Genomic DNA, 19,186 nt, shown 5'->3' on the forward strand with positions numbered 1-19,186 from the left:
AGAAAAGCTGGGGCACAGGAAGTGAGGGGTGCTTTTCTTCCTGGGGAATGGGTACTTCCTCCCCTCACTGCCTGCTTGTTCATCTTGGATGCCTCTGACCCCAGAACACAGACCCTCACTAGGAAGCCTGGTAGCCAGCACAGCCTTGGCTGTGCATGTTTGGACTTTTGTTGGTTTAGACCGATGTCACAAATTTATTTGAATATTTTTTTAGCTAACACACTTTCATGGTACATGAACATGTGGGAAGGGTGTAAAGTGGAAAGGCTCCCCTTGTCCTCATGTCTCAGTCACCTGTTGCACCTGGTAGTTCTGGCACCTTCCAGAGGTTTTACCCATTCCTAGCTCTGTCCCTGCTGCCTTCTCCCCATGTCCCTTCCAGTGTCTGGGAGATCATTGCCCATCAGCCTTTGTGGTGCTGACTTCTTACAGCCGCATGAGCAGTTCCACAGTAGGAAACATCACGATGCCAGCAGAACACTGCTTCATCATTCCCGGACTCTGCCACAGCAGACAGCGTTTCACTACGTGTACTGATACGTATTGTTCTGTCCTAAGATCAACTCCAAAGACTGGATCTGATGGGTCAAGCAGTGTATACTCTTTAATTTGGATAAATGTAGTCATGTGACCTCCCACAGAGCTGTACCAATTTCTATTCCAGTCAACAGCATGTGAGTGTATTTCCTTATCTCCTTGCCACTAACACGCATTCTCAAAATCCTGGAACTTTACCAGTTGGATGCGTGAAAGATGGTGTTTTCGTTGGCTACTCGTGCCTTTTACCCACATATCTTCTTAGATGTCAAGCATCTCCTTTTACTCATAAATCACTTACTATATACTGATGAAATTCACTTGCGCCGTGTGTGTGTGTGTGTGTGTGTGTGTGTGTGTGTGTGTGTGTACACATATATGTGTGTGTGCACGTAGAAGCTAGAGTACAACCTTGGCTGTCAGTGCACATATAGTGCCTACCTTGTTTGTGTGCTTAAGGCAGGGTTCCTCACAAGCCTAGAGCTCACTAAACTAGTTAGGCTGACTGGCCACTGAGTCCCAGGAATCCACCTTTGTCTGCCTCTCAATGCTGGGATGGTACCAGCATGTTATCGTATCTGGCTTCTTTATGTGAGTTCTGAGGATTAAACTCAGATGCTTATTGAGCTAACACTTAGCCAGCTGAGCCACCTCCCCAGTCCTTCTGCTTTTTCTGTAACCTCCCACCCCAGGATTACACTTAATCATCTTTTCTTACAGCATCTGAGCTTCCCGTGATACTTAGAAATCAGGTCCCCAGCTTTCGCTCTTTTTTTCCTGAAAGTGCAAAGAATCCTGTGGCATCATTTGCACTCTGTCTCCCACAGAGAAGGGAAGGAGGAGGACACCCCTGCCTTGCAACAGGGGAAGCCCATAGACAGCTGTGAGCATGGCACAGTGTTCCCAGGGCAAAAGCCAGGAGAACTAGAACAGAGCACGGGGTGACACTCAGCGCAGACTCACTGGAACTGAGGGAGCCCCTCTCTCCCAGACACAGCAGGCCTCTTTGTGCCCACTGGGAAGTCAGACAGCACCAGGAATTCAGAGCCCAGCCAGACCCCTTCCAAGCCAGGCAACTTCTGGGTACCCACATTGGGATGGCAGCTAAAAATGCCTTTGCGGTAGGTGGTTAATTTCTGCTTGTTACTTACTAATAATTATAGCTTTCACTTTGGCACCTCTCACAGCCGAAACCAGCAGCTATTCTTAGATGTGCAAGATCAGATTTTTTGATTTCTGCTGGGAATTTGAAGCTGTCACAGTTTCTTTAGCCTTGGCCTGACCCCTTCCCCTCTTTAGCTTCTCCCAGCCACCACAAGGTTGCAGCAGCAGAATCTAGAGGCACTGTGGTTTGTCCACCATGAAGAGATAGACAGTTTCTAGACACATGGAAAATGGGCAAGTGCACAGGAGTGTCTTAGACACAGAGTCCTGTGGGCCAGCCCTGCCCTGCCAGCCTCTTCTTCATCTGTAGAGTTTGGATTAATACTCCTTACCTTTTGTATAGCTGGCTCTCACCAATCACAATGGTTCAGATATTTTGCCAGTAGCTCTGTGACTGGTTTGGTCTCCATCATACCTGAGGCAGAGCTGTCAGGTCACTCGTCTCCAGATGCAAGGCTCACATGTCAGGAGGCCTAAGTTCAGAGCCAACCTGTGCAGCCCCCAGCCCTGCTCGGACCTTCAGTTGGTCCATGTAGCCTTGTCAAGTGTCTGGTTGTGTGCCAGGCTCTGCACGCAGCGGTCATGGAGACAAACACTCAGTCCCTGCCTTCCTAGGCCCTGCACATACAGAACAACAGTCGCAGAAGCCTGTGACTGCCATGTGCCAAGTGCCAGGAACAAACAGTGCAGCTCCTGTGACCCCTGGGAACAAAAAGTCTTGCCAAAGCAAGAAGCAGGAAGCAATAGAGAAGGCCTGCACATCTGAGCAGACCAGAAGTTTGGTTAGCGCTGGGCAGGAACAATGGGGAGGGGGCAGCCCCGCCCTCGAGGCACAGCTCGTAAGTCCTGCAGGTGGTGTGAGCTGTGACAGTGCCTCATAGGACCCAAGGGACGTCAGCCAGGCCTAAGAGCTCAATCCTAATAGCCCGAAGCTTTTCGAGTGGAAGAGGTCTGACTGGGATGTTAAAAGCTCCCTGCAAGTAAGCATGGAATGACAGAAGGCAGTAAAGGTGGGAGTCACAGAGGAGAGTTCAGAGTGGATATTTGTTATTTATCTCATTGTTGAGATAAAACAACTGACAAAAGCAAATTCAGGCCTGTCTGAACTGCAGAGGTGGTTCAAAACCAACCTGGTGATTTAGTGAGACCCAAAGTCAAAAAGTAAGATAAGGGCTGTGGTGCAGCCCCACTAGAGTATTAGCAGGTTCAATTAGCGCACACGTAATTCTAGCTCCTTCCTCTTGTTAATGGTGGGACACAGACAAGTTAGTTCTCATCCCGCTGAGCAAAGTAAGGAAACTGGAACAGTCACACATGGTGACATGATCAGTACGTAACACTATCCACCAGGGAAATCTGAGAGTATATATCTGTGGGGGAGGGGTGCCTGTGTGTACTATATGCATTTGTGCGCTGGCATGTAGAGACCAGAGGAGGGTTCTGGGTGGCTTCTCTGTAGCTGTCTGTTTTGCTTCTTAAGACAGAGTCTCACTGAACCTGGAATCCACCATTTTTGGTTGGCTGGCAAGCTAGCAAGCCCCAGTGGTCTTCTTGTTCTAACCCACCACAGAGCTGGGGTGATGGATGTGAGCAATCACACCTGGGTCCTGGGGATCTGCACTGGGTTCTTCATGCTTATGCAGCAAGCTCACCCACTGACCTTGGGGTTGTTCCTCACCCAGGCCAGGGAGAACTCTTCTGCACGTGGCTGTGTGCTACAGTAAAGACAAATTACCCAGTGAGTCTAAAGGGAGGGAGCTGCTGGGGGCCCAGGCAAGCTCAGGGTTAGCACAGTGGTGGGCTGCAAACCGTCTGCCAAGGGTGCAGAGTGGATGACAGGAAGTGTAGGCAGAGAGCGCGCGCGTCATCCTTGCAGGGAGAATCCCTGTGGGTCGGCGCAGGGGGGATAGGGAGGGAGGTGGGATGGCAGACTGGGTGTGTGCAATGGCTGGCACAGCTGCTGATGACCATCCGGATAACCCGGTGAAGACCTTCAGCACCTCCAGACAGGAACTGTGTGGGTACAGAATTCTTTAGTGAGATTTGGGGGAGGGGCTCAGCCACAGGATAGGTTGCAGAGCGGGTGGGTACAGAAAGCATTGTTGTCGGTGTGGTGGCAGGAAGATGCTCTGCCCTGCCTTGCAGGCTTCTGGCTCCTCAAATTGATGAGTCAAGGTCACCAATGGAGTGGCTTCACCCAAGAAATTTCCTGAGTTGGAACCGCTGGGTCATGGCCGAGAAGGGCTGAAGTATCTCACTGGTGGATGAGGAGTGTGTCTCCCTCTGCCACTGAGCCACAGGAAGGGAATCCCTCTTGACAGACTGCCACAGCCAGCCACGAATTCAGAGACAGGAGGAAGCTGTGTGGCTAAGGCCATCTGTGAGAGCAGGGCCTAGGCTATGCTCAAGTTGGGGACTGCAGGGCCCATCATTGGGTCTGTCCCCAAAATGTTTGGGGTGAGGCAGTAGAGTCCCCACCCCTTCTCACTGCCAACCCTCCCAGACAGAGCAAAGCACTGGTGAAATGAGGGCTGAGGAGGATGGGGGCCTTCCTGGGCCCTGACCACTTAGACGGATGACAGGAAACCTACTCCAATATTTCACGAGTCCTAAGTTTTGTATGGAAGAGCGAGTTCCAGGGCACACAGCAGGCATGCTCTCAGCACCTTTTGTACCCCAGGCCCCTGTGTGCATCCTGCTGGGACACCCTGTCCTCTTTGGTGTCTCTCTCCAGGGGGTCTGGGGTAAGAGAAAAAGCCTAGAGAGGTCAGAGAGTCTACAGTCTATCTCTGGCTGCCTGTTGGCTTATCCCAAGTGACAGAGAATAGTCAGTGCTGTACTCTTTTTATCCAGCCCTGCCTGCCACACACAGGTGACTCGGAAGACATCTGCCAGTACCTAAACCAAGCTCAGTTCTCAGAAATGTCTCAAACAGACTGCTACTTTGAGTTTCATAAAGGACACTCCTGGATGTACTAGGCTCTCAGAAAGCCCCTTTGTCATGCTTTTAGCCTCAGAAGAGCAAGCTCTGGAGGGCAGGGCCGTTTCTCTGTGCATGGCTGTGTGCCTCTGGTCTATTTGTCCCTGAACTCATTTCAGCCCTTTGTCTGTGATGAGCAGAGCCAAGGGCAGCTTCTGTCCTAGTGCTAAAGGGCTTTAAGTGGGGCTGGGACAACTGTCCTCAGAGGTTGGGGCAGAGCCCAGGCAGGCCTCACTTCCGTTGGTTTGGTGGTGACATATGTCTGTCCTTCAAGGACCAAAGCACAAGTGATCTGGGCACAAGTGGGCACAAAAGACTATTGGCCTATAGCCACGTCCAGGGGGATAGGGAACAGCTGGCTCTGCGCCCTGCCAAACTCCTGTAGGGGAATGTGAAAGTCCCCAAGCCAAGTACCATCTATCTACTCCCAGGGTCTCTGAGGGCAGTGATCCAGGATAGCATCTGTTTTCTGCTCTACTCCCACAGCTGAGGTCTACATTGGCATTGGAAAGCCTGCTGAAGCCACAGCCTGTACCCAAGAAGCTGCCAACCTCTTCCCAATGTCCCACAATGTCCTATACATGCGGGGCCAGGTTGCTGAGCTTCGAGGAAACTTTGATGAGGCCCGGCGGTGGTATGAAGAAGCCTTATCCATCAGTCCTACTCATGTGAAGAGCATGCAGCGACTGGTGAGTCTGGGACCAAGGCCAGGGCTCCCGTTTCTCAGAGTGGGGCTCTCCTTGGAAGCAGCAAGTAGCCCACAACCCTCATGGCCACTGGTTCCCAAAGCCAACAGGCAGTTCCTGTGATACCCTGGGAGGTGACAGTACCAAGCCAACTGTCTCACCTAAGGTCCTATTAGGTGCAGTGGGGCAGTTAGGGCAGCACTCAAAATCACCCTGTGGCTCTAGGTTCAATAAGGACTATCTTGCAGTGCTGATCAACATCATTGTCATCTCGACCTCTACACTGCTTGCAGCAGCCACTGTAAGGAAGTATCCATACATACCAGAGACTTCTGAGGGATCCAGAGACTCTGGTTTGCCTTCAGGGTACTGGCCTGTAGGCATCATCCCACTATAGGAAGATATGTATGTCGTTCCTTCCCCCAGAAAAGCATTCTGTCTGTGTCTCCTTCCTGTGGGATTCTGAGCTGAACACAAAGGTCTGTATTCTGAGTTGGTGGAAAGCCACAGGGCCTCGCCTGGACCAGTGCTCCAAGCTCGGGTTCTGAGGTCATTTGGTTCTTAGCAGAGGGCCTCTATCATTTAATAGCCCACAGGAAAGAAAGAGGGCTGCCTTGCAGAGAAGGTGAGATAAGTGTCTTTCACATCTGTGACCCTGGGAGCTCATGCTTGTCATCAGACAGTTATGTGAGATGGGGTCCGGGGCACTGGGTACAGAATCCTGGGACAGAGATCAGGTCCCAGTGGTACCTCTCACTCTCTTTAAACCCAAGAAGAGCCCAGTCGCTATCTGTGGCTCCATGTCCATTTTGCAAGAAGTCCTTCTGTTAGACTGGCTGTGTGTCTAGGATGGAGAGGATGTGGATTTGTAACCACTTGGTAAAATGTACTCAGAAGGATCCCTCAGACTTCACCGTCTCGCCACCTCTCCTCAGGGCTGTAGAGTGGAGAGGGCTGCGCTGTAACTGCTGGCATTTGGCAGAACAATAATGATGAACTGAAAATGCTGTTTACCAGAGGAGCATGTGCCTGAGGGTTAGGTCTGAACTCGAACCTGGACTTGTTGCTTAATCTCCAGGAGCATTGGCATTTCTGTGACTTGGGCTGCTGCTTACCCTTGTGGGCTATGTGAGAGCTAAACAAAATGACTTGAGTACAAGCCCAGCAGAGTTCCTGGTACCTAGTAGGTGTTCATTAAATAGAAAACCAGAGGCAGTCATTTTCAGTTTCAAAAATAAATCATGCCTTGTAATAATTACAGTCAATTTTTTTTCATATTCCTTTTATGAGCACTCTAACTCAACATAGCTTTATAAATAATTTTACATATTATCCAAACCTTAGTCTGTTTGATTAAAGATATTACCTGGCTTTTTATTTTATTCTCAGTATTGAAAGAGGGATGTGTTAACAGCTTTTCAAGTCTCCCAGCTTTTGCTAGACCATTGCAGAAGAATTAAAATCAACACAAAATGCCCAGTTCTTATTAAAAAGAAGTAATATGTTTCTACCTCAGGGCCAATGATGAATTATTCAGAGAAGTGTTTCTTGTTCATCCCCAAGGGGAACACTTGAGACAAAAGATCAATAGGAAAGTCACCCCAGGAGAGGTTTCTGTTTCCCCCTTAGAGCTTGTCAAGCCACCAGCTCCTGGCAAGTACTTTCCTTTCTAAGGAGCCAGCCAGGTGGCAAGCACAGGGGAAGTAAGACAGGGAAGGCCAGCCTGTTAGCATCACCAGGCCTGTAGATACTATCCAGCGTAGTGGTCTTGCCAGTGGGGCATAGTAATCACATACCCACCAGATCTTTCTCAGTGTGCCCTGATGTCTTCGGAAACCACTCAGATTGAAGGCAGACTGAAAGTAGCCTGCTTGCAAATTTGGGGCAGTTCAGCTTCTCTTGCTCAGAAGATTCTTTCTTAAATGCTGAGTTCTCTAGTGCCTGCAGAGAGTCCCTGGAATCCACAGGCTCTTCTGCCCTGAAACATCAAGAGACCTTGGCCCAGCTACTTGAAGCAAAGCAGTGAAAGACATCTTTCAGTGTCTGAGAAATCAAGAAGGTTTATTGTAAGGTCAGGGCTAAGGTTCTGGACAGGCCTGGACTAGAATCCTAGTGCTGTTATTTATTGCCTTTGGAGCTTTGAGGCAGGATACTCCTCTGCCTGTACCTCAGGCTCTTCATCTATACAACTAGGGAAAATCTTAGCCCCAGCTGCTCTTAGAGGCTAAGTACACAAGAGCCAAACCCTCTTGATGGTTCACAGGGGTCTTACATCTCACAGGAACCAGGCTAGTGTGTGAGCCCCTGAGCTCTTTGAGAGCAGAAGCAGAAGTCTGGGAAGGAGCTAGGCTCCAGATCTATAGGGCAGCAAGAGGCAAAAACAATGATGAACACTGAGTCTCCTGGTACCCAGAGGAGAGTGAGAGCATCCACAAGGCTAGGCCATACCACATCATGTCACACAAGGGCCCAGAAAGGTCAGGAATAATGATTGGAAGAATGTGAACCAGAAACCACCATGAGACAAACTGAGATGGCCCTAGGATAAGGAACTATGGGAGGCAGGCCATGGTACAGAGAAACCAAAGGACAGAAAGCTCGTGCACAGCAGCCCCAGCGCTCAGGGAGAAGAACCGAGCTGCCGGAGGGGTGGTCTCTAGGAGTTGTCTGGAAGGTGGGAAGCCATGTTGTCCATCACAGGTGGAGAGTGGCAGCTGATAGAGGCCGCAGGGGTTGCGGGGCATGGACAGGAGCCTGTGCTCACGCTAAGAATACTGCACCCTAACTTCTAGGGATGTGCACAGCACATCACCATGTTCTGCAGAATGCAGATGTGCTTGCATTGTTAAAAGGCAAAGACAAGCGGACAGTACTGAGGAAAGTGAGTGAAAAGTCAGACTTAATGAGATAAATGTAAATTAAACCCAAGGGAAACAGACAATTTCTAACAGTTACAGCCTTCATCTATGTGTTTCACCTCACATCTGGTGAAAAAGAAGAAAAAACAAAGGTGTTGGCCAGTGGTAATTAGTTAGCCCAGACCAGGAGGCAAGAGCTGAGTGTGGACAGGTATTAAGCAAGCAATAAGTTCAAGAGACAAGGAATTGCAAAGCTGTGGGGGTATTCTCAGAGTGATCAGACTTTTCCCCAGAAAACCTAAAGGAATATTTTCAATGTTAGTTTGCATAAATGTATAAATTTGCATTTATTTGCTATGTTTGTTGGAAGTCCTTTAGCTCATAGTACCTGCAATGCATTAATAAAACATGGGCCAGCTTTTCCCAAAGCAGATATTCTATGTTTTGAGTGGAGGGGAAAGAGAGGAAGATGCACAGTGGTGGCCAGTGGTGGCCTCAGGGAGAAGACCGCCTGCCTGGGCCAGGCTTTGCAGGCCAAGGACAGGCATGGAGACTTGGTGCAGCCAAGGACGCAATTACCAGGACAGGAACAAATTCTACAAACAGGGACATCTGGCTGCCCTCTGATCACATCAGTCAGGGCTTTGGGGGGCAATGTGTAAGATGGAAGGTAAGAAGGGAACAACAGCTTTCAGGCTCTGAGGAGGATCAGAAGGGAAGGTGTTGCTGGGCAACAAGCAGAGACTGTGAGTATCAGCAGGAGGCTTGGGCCTGCCTCCGCTGTGCTCTGTGCTTGACAGGGTGAGAAAAAGTAGGAAACAGGAGCAGATATGGGGCTCATCTAAGGTCTGGTGGAGTGGACAGCATGGGGACGAGGAGCGGGAAGGGAGCAGAGATGCCCAGAAGGTAGTAGAGGATCAGGAGCCAGAGGAGGCAGTGCACAGAGAACACAGCGACGGGCCACAGCACTGACACTCACCTGGAAATGTGGGCTCTGAGAGGCGTGAAGCCTCTCTCTCTGTCTCAGATGATCATAATGGTGCTAGAGTACTGGACAAAGCAGTGGCCACCAAAACAGCTTGGGACCAGGGCCTTCCAGGTTCTTTGTCTCTGGAACCCATTGATATTCACAGAGAACAGGAGAGTGAGCTTAATGAGGCACTTCATAAGTCTGTAGTTGGGAGCTTGAGAGAAAAAAAAAGGCAGAGCTTCCAGACAGCAGGAGCGAGTCCTAGAAATTGCAGTACCATAAAGCTGCTTAGCCTGGGGTCTAATGGAAGAAACTGGAGTGAAGTGTGGGAAGATGAGCTGGTCAACCCAGCCCCCTAGCAAGATGTCCAGTGCCTCTGTTTCAGCCACATCCCCGTGTATAGCTTACAGGCAGGGATGCTCATTTAGGTCGGGGGACTACTCCCCCAACCCCAGTGGAATGAGTAGTCCTCTGAGACAAGGCTCAGGCAGAGACAGGCTGTCAGAGGTGATGCTGAGAATCAAGGACATCAAACTGAAAGCTTGAAGAGATCCACCCATGAACATTGAAGCTCCAAGACATGGCCAGGGACTAGGAAGGGACAGGAAGCCATTGTCACTGAGAGGAGACTGAGGTTAGGAGGGTGCTGGGCTCTAGAGTTCCCCAGAGGAAGGAGTGATATCAGTCTGTGAGGAGTACTTGATGGGGAGCTGCCACTGCAGCTGCGCACGGGTCGCTGCTCAGTGGAAGAGCACGCAGCAGGTTCTGTATGGAATAACTAGCCTTTTGACTGGGGTGGGGCATGCCATGTTTGTCTTCTGGGCATAAACTGAGACAAGAAATCCTCTTTAGTTAGACCAGGGTGCTGCCCGAGAGGGTTTCCCTGGGTCTGGTGTTCTCTGAAGCATGGGCTCTGCACTGACAAGTGCACAGGCTCCACAGGGAGTGCGGTACTGGCAGGAGCTGGCTAAGTGCTGGGAATGCTGCCCTGCAGGGATGGCAGGCTCTACCACACAAGTTTTGCTGGGACGTGTCACCTGCATTAAACCTGCATTTTCAGTTCTTTAAACGGCTCTTTAGGTGCCTCATCGAAACAAAGCTGTCCATACAGTGTTCTCAGATGGATAATGGCCTCTCTGAAGTTTCACATAGAGGCCTGATGTCAGAGCTCTCTTTAAACTGCCATCAAGTTTTCAGGCCTCTTTACTGTATGAAAATGTCCTCCCATTGGGCGTGGTGACTACAAGGCTGGGAAAGAGGGCTGAAGAGAGAAAGAGGGAAGCCTCTCTCAGTAAGGGAGCTGACGTGGGCATCATGAAACTTGGTGTTTTACTGTCTCCCATCTTTGAAGGTGTCTGTCTGTCCCCTGAGAGAGAGGAAGTTGCTCTGCCTCACCAGTTATTAGTCAGAAGTCTGTCTCCCAGCATGTCCCTTGTGGGCAGAGAGAGGCCAGGACTGTAGGGCCTGGCAGCCTGTGCTCCTGCATCAGTGTGATTGGCCATCAGCCTGACAGGGGCCCTGTGACGCTGACAAACAGTCCAGGGCTGCCTTCTGACCTCCCATTTCTCTTGGGGGATGCCTCTGCTTCTTCCATTGGTCTGGCTAAGGCCTAGGTAATGCTGGGATGGAGCTCAGGGGCCTTCTCCTTTCAGAAACCAGTCTCTTTCATCCTGTGTCAGCTTTCTTCCCATGCACAGAAAGAATGATTGACACAGCAAAACCACCACACAGTCTGTTCTGAAGGCTCTTTCATCTAGTAATTGTCTTTTGTGTTCTTTCAGAACTAGAAAACTGCTTTGAAATTTGGGGAGAGCAACTTTTTCTCTGAAGGCCTGTGAGCTATTTAGATGCCTCCGTGACTCTGTCTCGGCAGTTGCTGAGTCCCTCACAAGTCGTCCGGAGGGGAGAAAGTGCTGCATTCTAGCTGATGGCCCATCTTTGCTATGTGTTGAATCTGTACTCTTTTTCTTGGTTCACGTGGCATTTTAGCCTACTTGATAGTATAAGGCCTTTTCAGCTAGTAGTACTTATCCCTAAATCTCACTTTTTCCCTACAGTATATGCCATACCCACTGTCACAATATTTAGTGAAATGGAGAATGTTTTGTTTACTGGAGGGCAGGTGATCTGCCCTGGTCACACTGAAAGTTAGAGCAAGCCAGGTCAGAAGGGCGGCACCCTGTACGGGTCTCATCATGTAGGAACCCGGAGCCTCAGCTGCAGCTGGCATCGGGGGAGCTGCCAGGTCCCAGCTCTGCTGCCTTTTTTTATTGTTGCATTATTTAATGGTTTTGTTTTGGGTTGGGTTGAGTTGATTTTTTTTTTTTTTTTTTTTTTTTTGGACTGGATGATTTTAGGCTTGAACCTAGGACCTTGAGTGTCTTCTGCAAATGCTGAGCAACTGTGTATATCACTTGTACATTCCTGTTTCCTCATAGCAGATGGAGGAGCTGTGTTACCCACAGGCGTTACTGTATATATAGGTTCAGCAAAGGATGAGCTGTGAGCACCACTGTCATCCCTACATATAGGCTACTGTTCTTGTAATCTCCACAAGTCCATGGCTGTGAGTAGAACACGTTCTCTTGAGGAAAGCAACCATGGCCCATGTCTAGGGCATCAGGACCCTTGGGTTGCTCTGTGAATGAGCTCCCCTTGTGAGGCCTTTCCAGTCTGGTTTGGGAACATGTGGCAACTCTAGAAACAGCCAGCCCAGCACAAGATGCAGTGAGTGTCCAGAGGCATGATCAGTTCAGGGGCAGAGCAGCAAGAAGTGTTGGCGGAAAATCAGGTAACTGGCACATTCTTTGACATCAGCTGTGTCTTCAGATTCTTGTTACACACACACACACACACACACACACACACACACACACTTTTTAGTTTATTACAATTTCTGGATGCTGGGTATCTGTGTCCTCCTTTAAGCGAAGGGGATGTCCCTTGGGCGTAGAGAACCTGCTGTGCATCACTTGCCCTGCCACTGAAGTCTAGGCATTCCTCAGGGCAGGGACTCACTCCATAGGGAGTTACTGTTTGTTTGGAGGGCCCTCCAACCCAGAAACACTTGTCCATACACTGGCCAGGGAAAAGTGACAACAGGTGACCTGGCTCTCTCAAGGAACCATAGTCACAGACCCAAAAGCAACCTGGGCCAGGACAGGCTCCAAAATGCAAGCTGTGTGGTACCTTGTATCATTAGGTCTGTCTTCACTTTAGAGGGAAATTCAGTGCTGTGCTTACCTCTGATTTTTGCTCTGGAATCTTAAGTGACCAGTTACTGACAGCTACACTCAGTCTTAGTACTAATTATCACTTCAGTTTTTTCAACTCTGACATATTCTTCCTATGCCATTTATTCTTAGAAATTCTGTCCCATTGTTCCAGTACAACATGAAGGCTAGGCTCCTCTGTCTTCTTGCCACACACAGGAAGCCTTTCTGGCTTGGGCCAGCTGTGGAGTCCCTTGCCTGGGTTGGTCTGTGTTTCCCTGTACTGGTTCCACCTCCTGCTCCACATTCCTTGCCCCTGTGTCTTAGCCCTGAGGCTCTTTGATTCTGCAGCCCTCTCCAGCCCACTGCCTGCTTTTGAACACAGACTGAGCGTGTGGCTGCCGCCATGAGAAAGTGGCCTTTGGGACTTACTGGACCACTGGTTCCAAAACATCTTGTGCCTAATTGCTTTCCCAATACTAGGGCTGGTTCTAAACTCCCCATTGAGTGCCATTGGCTCTTTGGACCATGTCAGCTCCACTTGCTTTCTGGACTTGCAGAAGCTTAAAATTTTTAGGCCCAAATCTTCTGCCCCCCTCCACATGCACACACACAATTTTCTTTCCATAAGGAAAAGGTTTAGCATCTGTTAACTTTGGCTATTGGCGTGTTCTATTAGCCTTACTGTTTTTCTGAAGGTTTGAAATTGTGCAAGATAAAATTTAAACAGCCGAGCCAGCATGGTTATATTTGTATTGTGGAGAGATCACACTATGGAAGCTTCAGAGGGCGGGTGACCTGGAAACTACGAATCCCTAAGGACAGCTCAAGATAAGAAGTACCGGACAGAGAAGCCCAGTAAAGCTTGGTGAGGGAACTAGAGAGTGCTAGCCTAGCACGGGGCACCTGCTCCAGGAAGAGCTGCCTGTATAAATGGCAGGTCACACTGTATAAATGGCAGGTCACAGGCTGGAAGCATGACCTTGCATTGGCAGCAGGCGACAAGCTAAGGCATGAATCCTAGAGAGGAAGCAAAAGCAAGGGCTAAAGCACAGTTAATGGAGTACCACCGCCTACGGAACAGGAGTCTAGGCTCTGGTCAGTCATGCAGACCTACCGCTAGTCCCTGCAGAAGATATTTGGGTGTGGCTCCACTGGATCCCAAGTCCTTATGCCCACAGTCCTCCCTCCTGTCCATGCAGGCTTGCAGCCCACCCTGCTCCTGCCCCGTGCAGAAGGAGGAGCTCAGGCAGCAAAGCTTCTCTTGCAAACACAGCTCGAATTGAAACAGTTTCCATTTAACAAAGCTGGGGCCCCTGGGCAAGTTGCCTTACTTCTCTGGACCTCAGTTATTTTCTTCTGTCCACGCAGGATGGTAGTGATTATCCTAACAGGAGTGTGATCATACGTGTGAGCCTGAAGGACTACAGTTGTGTCTAATGACAAATGTTATACCTGGTTCTTAGATGAAGCATTCCCTCTTTATGTCTGGCTGGTGCCTGTCCCCTTACAGGGGACAAGTAAGTGACCCCAAGCTGGCAACAACAGTGATTTGCTGAGGGGAACCGGGTGATGGTGCTCATGCGCACCACTGGCTGAGTTGGCTCTTGATGAGATCTATAATTGAAATTCCTGCCAGTGTCCTTCTAAGTGCAGCAGAAGCTGCTTGCCTGGCACAGAGAAGCCTCTGACATTGGATGCTGCGTCTTTCTGCATAAAAAAAGAAGAGCAGCCCCTCCCCACAGGAGCTTGGGGCCCTGCAGGTTCTCTCATCCTCTGCACTAGGCTGCTGGATCTAGACAGATGCATGGGGCTAGAACCAAAGCTCAAGCGAGGGTCCCTGTGGAGATCTCCCAGAACAAACTAGAAGCAAAATCTGCTTCTTCCAAAGGACAACATGCATGTTTCAAGGCCTTCTAAAACAAGGCAGGTCAATCGAGTTATAATTGACTCTCTAATTAGAACTCCCACAAGCTGTTAAATTCCTTACCTGCAGCTTGCATCTTATACAAAGGTAACAAATACACTTCTGCCTTTGATTAAAGGTCCAGCTGCAGTCACCAGCCTCCTGCTGGCAGCAGCCCCCCTCCAGCTACCACTGTCTCACTTGGATGCCTCCACACCCACCAGCAAGCATAACAGGGAACGCAGCTGTTTGCTAAGAAGTAGCTGTGGGGAAGTCAGGCCCAGAGGTCATGTTGCTGGCAACCAGCTAGAAGCTACAGAGCAGAGTTGGCCATGTTTCCAGGGTGACGCATTCCTGGGGAGATACCATAGAGCCTGGGCCCCCCTACCAGAGCTGTTCCATGCTAGAGAAAATGTATCCTGTACTCCTCTGTATTCTCAGTGCTGAAGAAAATTGGGGTTTTGTATTGTTCCCCTCAAGAGCACAGCATGGTTTGGACACTGCTGTTGGCATCTGAGGGCCCTGATGTCACCTGGAGGCACACCAGCAGTTTCAACTGCATTTGGAAAGGGGTTGGTCCCACTTACCTAGAGCTGGGGCCAACAAGCACAACCTTCTCTAACTCCAAGCCTCTGCAGCAAGCTCACGTAGGCCGCAAGAAATTCAGCCTTGGTGGGAGGACATTCTCCTTGGGAGATGGCAAATGCCACAAGTCTGAGCATTTTTTTTTTCCAGAGAGCCATTTCAGCTGGTGTATCACTTGCACTCATGGGCCGAGGGGGAGTTGTTAAGAAGGAGGGAAACAGAAGGACACCAGAGCAGCATGGGTAGAAAAGAGCACACAAGGCCCCGCCCCAGGAGATGCTGTGGCATGCAGCAGACAGCATAGCTGCCCTCTGAATAGAGGCGAGGCTGAAGGAAGCCAGGGGAGGAAGAATTGCAGAACTTCCCAGGCCAGGGCCAGAAAGAGTACACAATTGGAACAGAAAAACAGCATCTAGAATCTAGCTTCGATAGATCCGTGTGACCAGAACATGGCATGTCTCCCCTGTGGTGATCATGCCAGCCTTTGTCTGCCCTTAGGGATATAGACATGGTCTTGGCCCAGCACAGCTACTCACCTCGGTACATGCCCTTCTCCCAAACATGGCAGCATGAAAGTCACATGGAAAGTAAGATTCCCTCAGACCTTCTAGGACAAGGCATGGGGTTCCCTGTTCTTTAGGAAAGAGGGGGCTGCCTCTTAGTAGAGGGTCTACTCAGAGAACAAAAGTTGCCTGTAACAGTGTTTTTAAGGAGCTGATCCTGGATCAGCCAGTGCCACCTCTGGGTAGGACATCCAGGGTTAGAGCCCAAAACAGCCATTACCTTTGCTGAATCTGTAGCCTGAACATGTCCCCGTGAGCAGGATAGCCACAGCAGTGATGGTGGGTGCTTTAATTTATTCTAATTTTCCAGTCTCCCTCTAAGTCATCGTTCCAGCCTGCAGGGACCCATTTTGAGCTTCCGAGAAGTCAGGCATGCTCAGTGTCAGCCACAGCCTGTTACATAGTAGGGGCCGCATACAAATGAGCTCAGTCCCTCGATGGCAGGCGAGCAGAGCCTCCCACGCCTCCTCTCAGCTCTCATGGGGAACTCTTGAGGAGATGAGTCTGATCTTGATGCTGATTTATTCCGCACTGAAGTGGGAAATGATAAGAGCGCAGTGTGTAGGGAAAGAAAGTGCCCTCTTGGTCTCTGTTCTCTCCAAGAGCTCTGCACTGGAAACCTTCCTCTCTACACAACCATGTTGGCCCCGGGACCCAGTAGATCCCAGCTCGACCACTGTCTTCCTTCATCTACAGCTGGGCCTAAGTTGGGAGCACTAGGGAGGAAGTTTATTCCCAAACAACAGTAAAAGCCTGCTTCCAAGCTAACTATTTCTCCTTTCCTCGATAAACTGACTTTCCCTGCAGTGGCATGCCGGCGACACACGCACGTAGTGAGGGATGGCTGAGTGGGCCTGGCGCTGGCCAGCGAGGCCCACCCACCCGTCTTTCCCATCCAGTTATAGGATTATGAGTTGTCTTGTTATTTTGGGGACAATTTTTCCAAGGCTAATCAGTTACAGTCTCCCCTTCATCGGAAAATGTCTTATCATTTCTGTTTGTTCCTGTTTAAAAATGGAAAAATCATTCCTGCCAGACGCTGGCAGGGATGGTGTAGGTGCTGGCCAGAGTGACCACATCCACGCTGGCAGGTAGTAAATCACCCCGTGTTTGTATCCCAGTGAGTCAGATGATCCAGCAGAGGACCACCACCTGGAGGTCGTCCTCTTTGGGTCCCTGTTTATTGAAAACAGGCTGCTGGGAGGACTGAGGCTTTGTGTCATCTTGGCAGTCACGTTGCAGCTGGCATTCTCCATTTGAAGTGCAGATGGGCCCAGAGAAGTCACGTCCCCAACAACCTTCAGGATGGGTGTAGAAGCTGAGCTGTCATCCCACACACTGCTGCACTGGGCCAGAGTACAGTTGGCATGGACAGTAGGGTGATGGACAGGACTGGGACCTGACACCCATTCAGGGATCGTCTATGGAATCCTTATAGTATACCAAGAATGTTGTAGGGGTTGGAAGGGCTTGTAATTAACAGCATGCATTGTCCGGACACCGCCAGTCCCCAGAGGTAGAAAGGTAAGTCAACATGGCCTCTGCTCTGCTCTGCACTGCTGACATCTCGGCACTTTCCGAGTTCCCTGTAAATCCTGGAGCCTTCTGGCACTCTCGCTGAGCCCAAGCCTGCTCATCCACCTATTCCTGAGAAGGGCAAAGGAGGGCTGCTCCACCCAGGAACCCTCAGGCTGAACTTAGCTAGGCTCCCCCATAGCCTCTCTGTGTGCACATGGAGAGCACAGTCCCAGGGCTGCTCTTCTGAGGCAGGCAGTTTTGCAGCTGGATGTCAGCCTCTTTCTCTTGCCCAGTCTCTTCCTTGAGAAGCGTTCCCGGTCACAACAACCATTGCTTCTCAAGTCCTAAGACACATACACATAGAGTATATAATAATGTTCCCAAAATCTGTAATGCTCCCAGCATATGGAGTGCTCCCAAAAATGTGGAGTGCTCCCAAAATATGTAGTAAGTTAAGAAACATTCCCAGTCCCATGCTCTGCACCTTTGTTTCCCAGACCAAAAAAGTAAGACTCTTAGAGAGACAAGGCTCAGTTTAGGTTGGCAGTCAGTGGTAGGTCCCATAGTAGGTGGAGAGAGGACGCCCCACTCATTGGGCCTCCCTGCCCTGCCTTCTGCCCAGGCATCTCACCATCTTGCTGGAGCCGAGCTTTTGCTTGCAGTGTTTGGTCAGAGGTGGTGAGGCTGAGTACAGAGAGCATCTGCAAAGGTGTGACTTCCCTCCCCGCCTCTCCCAAGAACAGGCTGCCCCTGGGGCTGGCTGCCATGGCTTAGATCTTATCTTACTGTAGGCTCACTTGTTTGAACTTGTGGTTCTCAACTCGATGGCACTTTTGGGGGAGTTTATGGGACCTTAAACAAAGGAGGAAGGAGGGCCTAGCTTGAGGAAGTGGGCCAGTGGGAATTGGGCATAAGGGCGATAGCCCATCTAGTCCATCAAGATGCAAGCAAACAGCTTCACTCTCCTGCCACCACACCCAAGTGCCCTGTCTACTGTCCTGCCTTCTCTGACATGACAATCTATACCCTCAAACCTTGAGCCAAAATAAGTCCTTTTCCGGAGTTTCTTCTTATCTGGTGTTTAGTCTTGGTGATGAGCCGAGGATCTGCTAGGCCACTGGGAAGAGGTTCCAGGCCTGGGCCACCGCAGTAGGGGCCAAGGTCTCTGGGACCCCCCCCCCCCCGCTCTCAGGCCCTGTGACTCCAGGAAACCCTCCGTGCAGCTCCTCTGTTGGCCAGTTACATGTAAATTGTGGTGACCATGACAAGCCCATAATTGGAAGGCCTCTGCCCAACCAGGGCTCTGAGGAGGTGCTTCCCACCCGTGTTCCCTCTGCTGGGGAGCCGGCCTGCTCATACCACCTGTAGAAACAGTGGTCACAGACAGCTGTGCCCTTGCACCCTACCTGGGGTAGTACACCACCTTTCCAAACAAGCACGGACGGAAGCCTCCTCTAGGGGCAGGTAGGCCACCCTGGGAGGCAATTAGCACCATACTTTCCACTGTGTGGATAACTTGGGCCATGGGGAAGCGCTTGGTGTTAAGGCTGTCCTGCCTTGTTTTCTGCCTGGCTTGTTGTTGGCAAAGGTAGATAAAAATAAATAAATAAGTCAACCAGGGAGATGTATAAATAAGTCAACAGGAGTCTCCTGCCCATTGCCAGTGGAAAAGTACCAGTAAGGGCAGCCAGGTAGCACACAGAGAATAGGACAGCTGACTGGGGAATGGCAGTCGCCACAGCATCAGGACCAAAGCACTTCTTGCCTAAGAGCAAGTGAGGCCCAGCCTATGAGCTCATCTCACTGCAGCAAAGTGTGAGCGGCTGGGGGAGGGGAAGCTGGAGGCTCAGCCTGGACTATTTCCAGGGACTGCCTCCAGTTTCAGAGTGAGACAGATGCGCACCATCCCCGCACTGTGCTGAGGACCCAGGGATCCTTGTCACTCCCTTCACCCCATCGTGGCGTGGCGCTGGCTCTCTGTTCACCGCTGTCCTTTGATGCTGCTTAGGATTGGCTGGCCTGACACTTCCTCAAGTGGGTCAGCGCACCAGGCAGAGCTGCGGGGGCGCCGTGCTTCACTTTTGTGCTGACTGGTGCTTGAATTTGTGAGCATCAGCCTCAGGCTGCTGCCAGCAGGAACTCCTCTGGCGCTGGGATTCCCCCACAGCCCCTACCTGGCTTCAGGGCCCCTGCTGACAGCAACACTA

At 50.5% G+C, this 19,186-nt stretch overlaps 1 protein-coding gene across 3 annotated transcripts in view; it reads left to right on the forward strand.

Annotated features, from left to right (window-relative positions):
* The window catches only part of Ttc7b (tetratricopeptide repeat domain 7B), a 179,254-nt gene that overhangs the window by 149,729 nt on the left and 10,339 nt on the right, over positions 1-19,186 (forward strand). For all 3 annotated transcript variants that reach the window (XM_055592898.1, XM_055592896.1, XM_055592897.1), the window contains one exon: positions 5,168-5,370. In XM_055592898.1, coding sequence (XP_055448873.1) covers positions 5,168-5,370 — 203 coding nt within the window. The remainder of the gene's footprint in view (positions 1-5,167; positions 5,371-19,186) is intronic.

Source organism: Psammomys obesus, unplaced genomic scaffold (genome assembly GCF_907164565.1).
Source record: "Psammomys obesus unplaced genomic scaffold, mPsaObe1.curated_primary_1811, whole genome shotgun sequence".
Taxonomy (NCBI): domain Eukaryota; kingdom Metazoa; phylum Chordata; class Mammalia; order Rodentia; family Muridae; genus Psammomys; species Psammomys obesus.